Source organism: Chiloscyllium plagiosum, unplaced genomic scaffold, assembly GCF_037043375.1.
Source record: "Chiloscyllium plagiosum isolate Xiang-an unplaced genomic scaffold, Cpla_swu_hap1 HiC_scaffold_5, whole genome shotgun sequence".
NCBI classification, from domain to species: Eukaryota; Metazoa; Chordata; class Chondrichthyes; order Orectolobiformes; family Hemiscylliidae; genus Chiloscyllium; species Chiloscyllium plagiosum.
Genome location: NW_028270143.1, coordinates 81,487,957 through 81,502,021, shown reverse-complemented (window position 1 = coordinate 81,502,021; position 14,065 = coordinate 81,487,957). Strand labels below are relative to the sequence as shown.

General features: G+C 39.8%; 1 protein-coding gene across 4 annotated transcripts in view; it reads right to left on the bottom strand.

Annotated features, from left to right (window-relative positions):
• Window positions 1-500: 500 nt before the first annotated feature.
• The window catches only part of LOC122550012 (signal transducing adapter molecule 1-like), a 76,187-nt gene continuing 62,622 nt past the window's right edge, over window positions 501-14,065 (bottom strand). For 2 of the 4 annotated variants that reach the window (XM_043690389.2, XM_043690391.2), the window contains 2 exons: window positions 13,159-13,334; window positions 7,475-10,033 (listed from right to left, as the gene is read on the bottom strand). In XM_043690389.2, coding sequence (XP_043546324.2) covers window positions 9,823-10,033; window positions 13,159-13,334 — 387 coding nt within the window. In that variant the 3' untranslated portion in view covers window positions 7,475-9,822. Of the gene's footprint in view, window positions 835-6,290; window positions 7,445-7,474; window positions 10,034-13,158; window positions 13,335-14,065 lie in introns of those variants that run through there. The other 2 variants (XM_043690392.2, XM_087987365.1) reach the window with 2 other exon arrangements.

Sequence of the window (14,065 nt, the reverse complement as noted above, 5' to 3'; positions counted from 1 at the left end):
CACCCAACTTTTAACTGAAACTTTAACTGAACTCTGCGTTGTTGGCCCTTACAGAGTCCAATGTTACCTGACTTTGTCACTGGTGCTTCACAACTCCAAATAGCCTTGGCACCTCAATTCTCACTTCAAATCCCAACCTTTGCATTGGGGGGGCTGCCCATCTTAACAACCATTTCAGGGCAGGGTTGAGACAGGCATTACCTTGTCCTCTGGCTGTTTCAACACAAGCAGCAGGTTCATACAGTAGTTAATACAGTTAACACATTCTCCACTGACATGCACTTAAAATTTTTTAACTCAGTACTGCAGCAAGTTAGACATTACAATCGGTATACCTTTTAAACTGTGTCTTTGGCCGGATCTGACTCTTTCCATTTGCAGGTACAAATGGGTTCTTACCCCAGCTCCCCGATCGTGGCATTTGACCAGGGCACCAGTAATAAGAACCCTGCTCGCTGCACCAATTGTTGTGGGGAAAATCACTAGCCTCGGAGTCAGAATCGGGGTTCAACAATAGAGTTTATTATACAAGGAAATCCCTGAGCTCTGGGGAGAGAAAGTTACCAACAGCACAGTGGTCAACTGCAAGTCTTCTCTCAACCTGGAGCACGTCAAAATACTTTTATACATTTTGTAATATAGTAGGTCAGTGATGAGGTTATTGTCTCTGTAACGTAGTTTGTTTATTGTAAACATTGCAGAATCGTTGATAGTTTCAGTGCGGTCATTGTCAGTTCCAGCGCAGTCTTTGTTAATTTCAGTGCGGTTGTTGTCAGTTTCAGCAGACATTGCATGGAAGTCCATTGCTGTGGTAATGGGTACTAATCGCTCTTCCTGAGAAGGACAATTATTGCAGCCCTGGTTATTAGCACTTTGTATTGAGTACATATCACACTGTTAATATTTCTATCAAAGGTGTTGGCTGGCCACAGATACTTCGGTGGGTAGTGTACGCTACTCATGTGCATTCTCTCCTCCACCCGCCTTAAACTAATCAACTGAATTGTGAGTGTATTGAGCTGGCATTCTGGTGGCCCCAGGCAGTGTCTGTGTTTGCTCTGCTGCCTCTCTCCATATTGTGGTCCAGCAACCATCTTGTGTGTCAAGTGGCCAACTTATGGCTCAGTGCCCATCTCGTGTGTCCATGTGTCAGTGTCACCCTGCCCCGTGCCATCTCTACTTCAATAGAAATATCTCAGCAAATGGCCCAGCAATCACATCTCAAGCTTCTCAGAGCTCCAGGGTACACCAGACCCCAGGAATTTATCAACTTGTATGCATTTTAAGACGTCCAGCACCTCCTCCTCTGTAATATGGCTATTTTTCAAGATATCGTTATTTACTTCCCCAAGTTCTCTAGCTTCAATACCCTTCTCCACAATAAACACTGATACAAATTACTTTAATATCACTCCAGCAACCCCGCCCCACCCAATGAATTTGTAGAATCCCTTTGGATTCTCCTTAACTGTATTTGCCAAAATTATCTCATACCTTCCTGATTTCCCTCTTAAGTGTACTCCTACTGCTTTCATACTCTTCTAGGGATTAACTCAATCCCTGTCTATAACTGACATAGGCCTTTTTCTTGACCAGAACCTCCATTTCCATAGGCATCCAGCATTCCCTGCATCTACCAGCCTTGCCCTTCACCCAAACAGGAAGATACTGTCTCTGGACTCGATTTCATTTTGAAGGCTTCCCACTTTCCAGCATTTTTTTAACCTGAGAATATCCACCCCCAATCAACATTTGAAAGTTCTTGCCTAATACTGTCAAAATTTAGAACTTGAACTTTTAGAACTGTTCCATCACTATTTTAAAACTAATAGAATTATGATTACTGGCACCAAAATGGTCCCCTAATGAAACCCCAGTCACCTGTCCTGCCTTATTTCCCGACAAAAGTCAAGTTTTGCTCCTTCTCTCGTAGAAACTAAACCTGAAACTTTTGTACACACAAATTCCTCTCCATTCAAGCCCTTAACGCTATGGCAACCCCAGTCTATGTTTGGAAAGTAAAAATTCCCTACCATTACCACCCTATTATTCTTAGAGATCTCTTTGCAAATTTGCTTCTCAATTTCCTGCTGACTATTGGAGGATTTATAGTACAATCCCAGTAAAGACTGCACGATATGCAAAGGATTGGTAGTAGGTATTGTTATGGACTAGGCCATACCCCCTCAAAATATTTCAAGGAAATAGCCCAGACCCTAACTTGGCTAGTTGTTTTAAGCAGGTGTACAGTGGATATTCCAGAAGGGATGCAGCTGGGCCAACCATTTAAACAACAGAATTTATTTGCAAAATTACCAAATGAAACAAAAGAGAACAGAATGTAGAATAACTTAACCTATCCAAAATCCCAAGAGATTATCCCAACTTAATGATGCTGTTCCAACTACTTGCAACAATCCCCATAAAAACCCATTTGCAAAAAAAAAGTCAAAACGAAGTGTCTTATAAGAGAGAGGGAGGATCAGCAGGGACCCGCTTTGTTGGTTCCAGAAGCTTCACAACTGACTGCTTGCGAAAACCAAACCAAACCAGAGAAAGGTTGAGCTGGGAGAACTGGCCACTCCCCTTTCATTGTACATGTGTTTTATTTTAAACTTGAAAACCCATTGGCTAAGACTGTATCCGTTAGCTATAATCAAATTGGCCCTAAAACCCTTCAAACCTAGACCTCCAAGACTCTCTGTAATTACTACCCCTCCGAGAAAAAAAAACAAGCACAACTTTGTTAAAGGAACATCAACACCACAGCATTGATGCAAATTTCAAGAGTTGGTACAAACACAGTCGGTCAAATGTTGTTATGACACGGTGGTGAACCCTTCTGCTAATTAAACCAACCACCCAGAGAAGCTCACCTCGACTTATAATCTGTTAAAATATGAGTAACAGAGAACTCCCAAACTGCACTATTTAAAGAAAATACTATCAAATTTATTCCTTAACTCTAAAAGTGAACATTAAACAAGTATTCACAACTCTAAGCCACCCTTCTCTGAACTGCTGGTTATCTGCCTCCAACTCTATAACAATATGCTGTTCCAATAAAAACCCATGTGAAAATGATATCAACTTAATTTCAAAACCACATTCAGTGGCTGTTGTCTCTGGTGTCTGTCTTCTTTTGGCTGAGGATCTCCCTGGGTCATCTTCTGTCTTTTACTGCAAAGATGCTTCATATGAAAAAAGTACTTTAATTACAGAGTGTTTCTGAATGGCAGTCTTTCTCAATGACAATCACTCTCTGTTTGACATCCAAAATGCTCTCTTTATTTGTACCCCAAACATCGGTTCATCTCATTGGTGTGATGGTGGCAAAACAACAAATTTGCCTGGGTTTTCGTATCCTGGGGCATAATTTAAAAAGATTGGTTCAATTCGAATTATTGTCAAAACAGCAAACAGCTCATATTTCATAGCCAAATGTTACGTATTTTCAATTTTCCAGTACAATCTGAGGCTGCTAGCTAGTCATATGACAGGTGCTTATAAGCTCTCAGTGCAAAACAGCATTCACTCTCTTAAAAGATACAGTACACACTTTCAACTTCATAACAATGGCCTCCACCTGCACCACAATACCTCTGAGATTATGTCACTAAGTCAAAATACTGAAATTCCATTTCGAACAGGATAGGGGATACCCCTACACCCCCTGTTCAAGTAGTCAGTTTATCACCACTTTTTCCAAGGCAATTAGCATAACCAATAAATGCTCACCAACCCACCACCATGAAGCAAATTTACAACTTCTACCTCTGTGCAAATGCTAATAATTGAGTGTGGAATTTTGGCATATATTTTTAAACCTGTCTTCCACAGACCTTTTAACAAATTAGTTGAAGCAAGCTAAATATAAGCAGTCATACACCAAATGACTTGCTAATTATTCATGAAAATAATTCATGATTATTTAGCATCTTTAATAATATGAGGTAACACAAAATTCTTCAGGGGAGCAATATCATGGAACAGAATCATAAGGAGATTTCAGTCAAAACTTTGATCCAAAATTAGTCTTTAGAAAGGAGCAAGTGTCTTAAAGGAGAGATGTAGATGAGCAGAAAGGGAATTCCAAAACCTGAAGCTTCGGCAAATTGAGGTACAGCTACCTATACTGGAGCAATTAAAATTGGGGATGTACAATGATGATCATTCTAAAAGAGGAGAGACTTAACAATCCAGGTCTTTTTCAATATGTAATGTCAGTTGCATCACACTGTAAACTTTTGCTATAAATTCTGTGTCTGATGAACTTATACTCCACAACCACCTGATGAAGGAGCAGCACTCCAAAAGCTAGTGCTTCCAAATAAACCTGTTGGATTATAGCCTGGTGTTGCGAGATTTTTAACTTTGTACACCCCACTCCAACATCAGCACCTCCAAATCATGAAGGTTTCAGCAACAGATGAGCTCAGACTGGTGTAAATTTGGACAATGCTATGGAGGTGGAAATAAGGCATAAATACAAGGTTGTAAGTTCACCTCAACAGCAAATGTGATATCAAGGCTGTGATCAGATGAATTAATCTCAGACTGTTGTCAAAGCCAAAGCATCAAACAGCAAGGGAACATAGTTTAGAGCAGGCAACAAACACAAAGATAATATCTTCAAGCCTTCTTAAAGTTTATTTCGAGGATATTTCTGCTCATTATGTATTGCATGTTAAATAAGCAAAAGGTTGATAACAGAAATATCCTAACCAAATCCAACAGGAGTTCATACAACAACGGCCCAAAAGACTGGATGTCAAGTATTAAGAAGAGTCAGTAGAAGATGAAAGAATAAAAATCCACAACTCCTGTTTAGGCATAAAAAGATAGTCAAAACAGTGTCAAAAATTAAGAACCACAAGTCCACTTACTCAGTATGACTTATAGTCAGAGTCAGATGTTTCTGCATGGAAACAGACCCTTCATAGAAACAGACCCTTCATAGAACATAGAACAGAGAACAATCAGCACAGAAGAGGCCCTTTGGCCTTCAATGCTGCGCTACCTGTGAACCAATCTAAGCCCACCACTCGACACTATCCCATCATCATCCATTTGCTTATCCAAGGACTGTTTAAATGCCCCTAATGTGGCTGGGTTAACTACATTGACAGGCAGAGCACTCCACACCCTTACCACTCTGCATAAAGAAACTGCCTCTGACATCTGTCTTAAATCTATCACCCCTCAATTTGCAGCTATGCCCCCTCATACAAGCAGATGTTCTTAAAAAAAACTTTCACTGTCCACCCATCTAATCCTCTTATCATCTTGTATGTCTCTATATAATCGCCTCTTAGCCTTCGTCTCTCCAATGAGAACAGACCCAGGTCCCTCAGCCTTTCCTCATAAGACCTTTGCTTCAGACCAGACAACATCCTGGTAAATCTCTTCTGCACCTTTGCCAAGGCTTCCACATCCTTCCTGTAATGGGACGACTAGAACTGCACACAGTACTCCAGGTGAGGCCGCACTAACGTTTTGTACAGTTGCAGTATGACGTTACAATTCCAGAATTCAATCCCTCTACCAATAAAACCTAACACACTGTATGCCGTCTTAACAACACTATCAACCTGGGTGGCAACTTTCAGGAATCATGTACATGGACACCAAGATCACTCTGCACATCCACACTACCAAGAATCTTTCCACTGACCCAGTATTCTGCCTTCCTGTTATTCTTCCCAAAATAAATCACACTCCATTTGCCACCACTCAGCCCAATTCTGCAGTTTATCCAAATCCCCCTGTAACATTCTTTCACACTGTCCACCACTCCACGGACTTTAGTGTCATCTGCAAACTTACAACCCATCCACTTTCACTTGTGTCCAAGTTGTTTATAAAAATGACAAACAGCAATGGTCCCAAAACAGATCCTTGTGGCACACCACTAGTACTGGACTCCAGGCTGAATATTTTCCATCAACCACCACCTGTTGCCTTCTTACAGAAAGCCAGTCCAACTCGTCCATGCCCACCAGCTATCCTAATCTAGTCCCATTTGCCAGCACTTGCTCCATATCCCTCTAAAGCCTTCCTACTTATATACCCACTCTGGCAGCTCGTTCCATATACTTACCACAATGTGTGTGAAAAAGTTCTCCCTTTAGTCCCTTTTAAAAACACCCCCCCCACCCCCCGCCCCAAACCTCTGTCCTCTAGTTCTGGACTCCCCGAACCCAGGGAAATTTATCCTATCCATGCCCCTCATGATGTTATAAACCTCTATAAGGTCACCCCATTGCCTCTGACATTCCAGGGAAAACAGCCCCAGCCTATTCAGCCTCTCCATATAGCTCAGACCCTACAACCCTGGCAACATCCTTGTAAATCTTTTCTTAACCCTTTCAAGTTTCACAACATCCCTCTTTACTTATTGAATTTCAATAAAAAGTTAAAAATATCAAAGAAACAAACTGCATTCATCTGTTCAAATGCACATAGGATTGAACTGACTACTTGATCATCTGATTCACAAAAGGTGGTAATCTCAAGATAGTTTACTCAGTTATGATACAAAGCAAAAATTTCAAAAAAAGACCATAAAGCCAGAGTTTTTTCCAAGGAAGCATAAAACTATTTTGTCGATATTTCTACTTAAGTCCACATTACAGAGTACTGACCTATAAACAAATTTAAATTAATTGACACCATTATGTAGTTTGAGTTTCAATATTTATTTAAACTATTCTTGGTTGATCACAGGTCAACTGTGAAATCATCTCCCAATGAAGATAATCAACATTTTTTTCCTCTTTTCTTTTAAACTCAGGACATGCAGTAGAATAAGAAATGGTATGACATGGTCTTAGAATTTTCGCATTCAGCCGTTCTGTTAACGAGTTATTTGAAAGCTAACAAGTCAAAGTTAATACTAACACAAGATCTAGTCATTTTACATCTTATTCTTAAATTCAAATTTGTAAAATTTTGTTGAAACATACTTCAGCATTCTTTAGCACAAGTGTTTTCACATTTACTTTGTGGATCTTTGCTTATTTTCTTATAATTCCCCTCCAAAATAATTTGTACACATGGGCAACAGAGCACAAATTAATTAGCGTTGTAGTGTTCTCTGATTAGTGTTAAATAAACATCAACTGAATTTGTAGAATTATGGACCATTAGTGTAACTATTTTGTGCATTTAGAGAAAAAAATCTTAATGTTTACATCTGTTAATCTGCACATTAATCAATACACATTTCCAACTAAATTAAATTGGACATTGTTATGGCATTGGAGTGAGCAAACAATGTGACCATTTTGAACATTAGAAAACCTAACAAAATATTTATTTTAAGACATTTAAAAAGCTTAAATACAACAAACATTTGCAAATATCACACCTCCAGTTTAAAGTACTAAATCAAAGGAGTGCCATTTTCATGTAAGCTTGAAAAACACCATCTTTCCAAAATCACCTGCAAACAGAATGAATAATAATGTTGGAGATGAAATTACTGAGTCACTTGACTGCAATATTCTTGCTAAACTGCATTGGTTTGGTTCCTTCTGAAACAAGGTCTCATCAAGTACTTTTTTCATGAAGGTAGTGCCTTAAAAAGGAGAGAAACTCTAGCGTCAAAGACTATGACAAACAACTACCTTTTGTTTAAAAACAAGTTTCCAAACATGGTTTAAAAAGAAGATCGCAACACACAAGTCTGAATGTCCTGCTCCAAATTACCCAGCAAGTCCACTAATGCACTGAATACTAAAACAATACTCCTAGTGAAGACTGTAAATGAAACCGATCTTCAATTTTTAAATGAATTTTTTAATGTGCTGCTGCCATCCCAGCGGGGTGGGAGCAGACCTGGAAAGGTGTGGAGATGTGTGCCACTGGTCTTCATACTGTTCCCTAGCTCCATAGCCCGCCTGGAGACATTTTCCTCAAGGCAGGATTTGGGATGGGTGCTGCAAGGCTGCCTGTCTACAAACTGAAACTGGCCAAGTTCAGTCTGTAGCAAGACCAGTTGTCAAAGGTCTGCTGAGTGTGCAAGTAAAAGCAGCAGAGAAGAACTTTCCAGCTAGTCTCCAAGTCACCACAGAGAGTGGTGAACATGCCGTTATCTGGATACAGTACTCAGCAGTTGATTGGCAGGGTGGTGGAGGGGAGATGAGGATTTCAGATATGTTCTCTTCATGTTTGCCTGCGTTCAGCAGCAATCACAGGCCACCCTATAGAAGAGTTATATTTGCATTTTGGTGAGTGGACTGGCTGCAAAGACCTTTTCTTTATTTTATATTTAAATATAAATGGATCCTCCATTTTCCTCCCTTGCTCACCCAATGCGGCATCCTGCTGCTCATTCCAAGTAGTGGGGGGGGGGGTTTGCTAATGGTCCGCCAACTTTGATCGGCCACCTTCACTGGACTATATGCCTGGTCTCTGAACACTAATTGGACAATGTGTTCAGAATTGTGTAGTTAAGTGAACATACACTTAGCCACCATTTGAGCATAAAATTGTTGACTTCTGAAGACCATGGAAAAATTTGCCACAAGTCTTCATAGCCATAGTACTCAAACTCTTTTAATACAATTATCAGACAGTTAGTCAAGAAAAAGATAGAACATAAATAACACCATATAAATTTTAATAAGTTCTCGAATTGTACTCTAAACTTTTTCAACCATAATTGCAGAAGCTATCAGATCTCACAATCTCGGTTCAAATTTTTAATTCCACACAGTTTATTCCAATTATGACCAGGAATCAACAGCAGCTTTTGCTTCAAAGCTGGGATTTTAAAATTGGGCAGTAAAATATCAAGCGATATGTTAAAAGAAATTTCATGCACCACATCATACTACCAGAGAGAAAAGAAATTATATGTCTGACAAGAGGTTTATGCCCCAGCAGCTGTATATTGCCATTCCAGTTTTCATTTTGGACTTCATCACATTCATTTTACCTTGGAGTAGAATAGTTTCTTCCTTCTAGAAATTAAATATTTCCTAATCACAATAGCAATTGGCTGCCTGAACCCTGAGGAAATAACAGCATGAGGAAATCAGAAGAGTATTGCTGAACTTTAAGTTGCATATAGTTGCAAATTGGCTCATAAATAGGTCTCCTAGCCTTCCACTGAGAAATTAAAAAATGTATACTACATATAAAGTTTTATTTTTAAAAATACTGCTAGCAGTAAAGTTTCTATTTTAAACACTAAAGTGGACTTACTGGGATGAAAAGGCAGTAAAATTAATGCATAAAGCAATCCAACAGCTTATTTACTCGGGCAGTTGCTCTGGTCCAAAGGAGAAAGATCACCTCAGGCATTTGGGAGGTCACTTTTGACAAAGTGCAAAATGAGACTACATAGATTTCATTCTTCACATCATAGGGAAAAAGCAAAATTTTATAACATACATACATAACTTAAAATTACTACAAAAATTTGATAATCTAAATTTAAAACCAACATGAATTAATTTCTAAACCACCTGCAACAGTTTATGTTCACACATTTACTCAAAGCTATCAAATTTAGCACGAATGCAGTAAACCAATGCATGTACACAAAACTAACACCCAGTCCCACATTTTCCGACAAAACAGGAAATCATGTTCATCATAAATAGCTGCAGTCATTGTGAGAACATAACATTTGATTGGGGTAGGTTACCATTCATATTCCTTCAGCACAAGGTGGTTCTGTTTTTTAAAAAAAAAGTTCGGTGCAGTTTGCGCAAATTGATGACTTTTCAATTCCTGTAAATTGCACTACTACCTATTTGTTCCTAGCCGATGTCAAGGATAAGATGGATAAGAGAGAGAGAGAGATCACATTTCCTATAGAAGTGCTTTCTGTGAGTAAGGAGATTGTTGCTGATTGGTGGACTGTTGGCCATGGCTCACTGAGGCAACATTGTAGTTTGGCATCTGCTGTCCATTTAGGCCAATATTCTGGTAACTAGACATATCAACATTTGAAGGGGCAGATTGACTGCAGACAGGTGCTTGCGTTAGGTATGTATTTGCAGTCACAGTACTGTCCACTGCACTAAAAAAGAAACAAAGAAATTCATTTGATTGCCTGCTTTTGCAACACATTACAATTCTTGCATTTTATTTTACATAGTAAATAGCCAAAACAGTTACTTTATGAAAAGGCATGACTCCACAACTGAAGTTTCAATTGTTACTCAGTGACAGGATATGTGCAAATATCAACTTATTCAGAGATAATATGACACACCTCTGGGATAGATGTGACTTGAAACCCAGGTCTCCTGGCTCAGAGGTAGGGGTACTACCACTGTACCACAAAAGTCCTTAATGATAGGATATGACGCAGTGCCCAAAATTTCCCCTACCTGCTCCCAATCTTAAAAGCCACTTTGGTAGGTTCGGAGTTGATTTTTGACCAAATAAATAACTAAATACGTAAAGGAATTTAACAGTAGGCATGTAGAATTTAATGCTATTCCTATGTTGTTGTTTCATTTACTATATAAGAATGCTCACCACTTTATTGAAAGAAACAAAATAGTGCACAAAACATTACAGGTATTCACAAGAAAAATATAGGCTCCAGAAATGTATATCATGCACTTGAAGATACAGAACTCAAGCAATTTGGCGAAGAAAATGCAACCGATCGATTACTGAAATAGTAAAACTGTTAAAAATTTAACTGTTAAGTAGAATTTTCTTCATTTCTTGAGGCAATATAACACCAGAGTCAAATAACGTGGTGCAGGAAAAGCACAGCACGTCAAACAGCATCTGAGGAGCAGGAGAATCAACGTTTCAGGAATGTGGGGGTAGGGGCAAAGGTGCTGGAGGGGAGTTAGCTGGGAAGGCGATTGTTGGATACAAGTAGGGGTGATTGTGATAGGTTAGTGGGGAGGGTGGGGCGGATAGGTGAGAAGGAAGATGGACAGGTGGGACAGTTCAAGAGGGCAGTGCTGAGTTGGAAGGTTGGATCTGGGATAGGAGAGGGGTGGAGATTTGGAAACTGGTGAAGTCGATGACATGTTGTTTGGAGGGTCGTGTGTTGAGGCGTTCCTCTTCCAGTTGCCAGGTGGCTTTGATTTGGCGGTGGAGGAGGCCCAAGACTTGCATGTCCTTGGTGGAGTGGGAGGGGGAGTTGAGGTTGTTTGGTGCCCGTGTCCCAGAGATGTACCCTGAAATTCTCCACGAGTTGGTGTCCTGTCTCCCTGACGTAGAGGAGACCATATCGAGAGCAATGGACACAGTAGATGAGGTGGGTGGACATGCAGGAAAATCTCTGTCGGATGTAAAAAGATCCTTTGGGGCCTTCAATGGAGGTTGGGGAGCGGGGGGTAGGTTTTACACCCCGTGTGGCAGCAAGGGAAGGTGCCGGGTGTGGACAATGCCAACTCACGCAGAGTTTCAGGGAACATCTCTGGGACATACGCAGCTAACAACCCCACCGCCCTGTGGTCGACCCTTCGAACTGCTCTGCCATTCAACAAGATCATGGCAGTGATGACATCCACTTTCCTGCTTTTTCCCTGTAAGCCTTGATTCACCTACTGCTCAAGAATCTATCTCAGCCTTCAATATACACGAGTACTCCGCCCTGTGGCGAAGTGTTCCAAAGACGTTCAATCCTCAGAAAAAATTCATTCTCACCTCAATCTTGATTCTGAAATTATTTAGATTTACATTTATTGTCACATGTATATAAAAATATTGAAGAGCATTTCTTTGAATGTATGGCGCAAAATGTCATCATGCTCCAGCACCATCTTGAAACACCAGAAAAAAGATTCTATTGCAATAGAGTCTGCTTGACATAGGCCTGTTACAGAGAGCCCGGCCAATCTCCAGCATCGCCGCCACTCCCACAATTGCCAAGTCTGAGCAGGAGCCGTAGGCCTAGTCTCATACCAACTGCACCACTTCCGATGTTCCTCCAGATGCTGCCATCAATCTTATGCCCTCTGGTCCTAGACTCTCCCATGAGGGGATACATCTTCTCAGCATTTACCCTATCAAGCCCCTCAAGAATCCTATATGTTTAAGTGAGATCACCTCCCATGCTTCTAAATTTCACTAAGTGTTGTCCCAACCTATTTAATCTTTACTCATAAGAAATCTTTCCATACCAGGGACCATCCTGGTGAAACTTCTCTGAATTCGTCCAAAGAAATAATACATTTTCTTAAGTAAGGGGACCAAACTGGTCACAGTGTTTCAAGTTTTGCCTCAACAGCACCATGTACAGTCATTATTAAGACTTCCCCACTCCGATAATCCAAGGCCTTTGAAATAAGGGCTAACATGCCATTAACTTTCCTATCTGCTGCACCTGTGTGCTAGCTTTGTGTGTTTCATGTACAAATACCCCCGCTTTTGTATTTAGCACTTTTCACAATGAAGAACAATTCATGCACAACACTATATATCCCTCTACATAGAGTTCTACAATCTCTGACCATTCAGACAACATGCCTCTTTTCATCCTTCTAATCAAAATGGACAATTTCATATTTTCTTACATCTGCCAGATCTTTGCTCACTCACTTAACTGGTCTACACCCTTTTGTAGCCTCGTGTCTGCTTCACCTACCTTTGTATCTTTCTACCTATCTTTGTATCTTTAGAAAATGTAGCAACCACACTTTTGATTCCTTCACTCAGGTTAGTTACATAAATTGTAAAAAGCTGACAATCCAGCTTCAGTGCCTGAAGTGTTTTTCAATAATTAGTATACTTTAAGTTATAAGCACTCGTATTTTAATTGTGTTTATAATTTAATTGCTGGCATCCATTGCCATTTAAAATCAGCTGCATTCAAACAAATTCAACTTTACTTTCTGAAATTAATTCACAGATCTTTTATTGACTAATAATGCACTGTATCTGAAATACACAACATACAACCTGAACAAATGGATCTGAGGTCCAGTTATTCCTAGTTAAAAATAATTACAAGACCACACAAATTTGAGACATTGGGTATATTTAGACTTTTCCTTAAAACACACAAACTTTGGAAATAATTATATAATCATATTATTGCACAAGGCTTCAAATTAGCAGTTAACATATGCAGTGGTTGAAAATGGTCCACAGCCATTCAGTTCTGCAATGGATATCAAAGCTATCAGATGGAAATGGGTTAGTACAGATGGTGCATAATAAATTATTACTTACTTGGTGTAAGATGTTGGAGCTTGCTGGCTGGACAGGGCTGAACTGACAGTTGGTGGCAGACCAGCTTGACTAAGTGATGGAATTTGATCTGATGGAATACTGTATCCCTGGCCTGAAGCCATCTGGGGTGTTCCAGATATTACATATGCACCACTTGGAGGCTGTCCTGTATATACCTATCCAGAGTATTTAAGCAGAATTAAATTGCAACATAATTTAAAATGCATTTGTAGTATTCAAACATACCAATAGAAGCAGCCATTTGTTTTGTAACAGAATGGTATCTTCTGAACAGTAACCACTTCTAGTCTGTTCACTGAGTATTTGCAGCAGCAATGGACTCAGGCAACCAAGCACAATTAGGTTACAAGATTCATTACGGTTGTACAGGCACCAGATATGCCTCCTGGGTAAAATATCATTCATAGAAACGGAAGGAACAGATCAAAAACAAAAATGAGCAAACAAAGGTAGCTAAAATATGCTTCAATTTAGTGAAGTTGGAAGCACTCTCACCTTATTCAGGTGGTTATATTCATGACTACATGAGGATTAAGAAAATAATCTGGGCTCTCACTTCAATACTGTATTGCAGGTATGCCTGGATAAGCTGCAGTCTTTCACATAAAATATTCAGCTAAATGTTGTACCTGCCCATTGCGATGGTTGTCCTGGAACCATTCTAAAAGTAAGGCATTTTCCAGTGCTCTGGTAAACATTCAAACAGCACCCCTTACCACAAAATGATGAAGATTTCAGTTTCTAGCTTTATAAACAGAGACAGAGGGGGGAAAATGAGCAAGTTAAGTTAAACCATGACTAATGGTTGGGTATGGAAGCCAGTACTGGGCAGACAACATCAGGAAGGCCACCAAGAATTTAGAAGGAGTGCAATAGAGATTTTTCA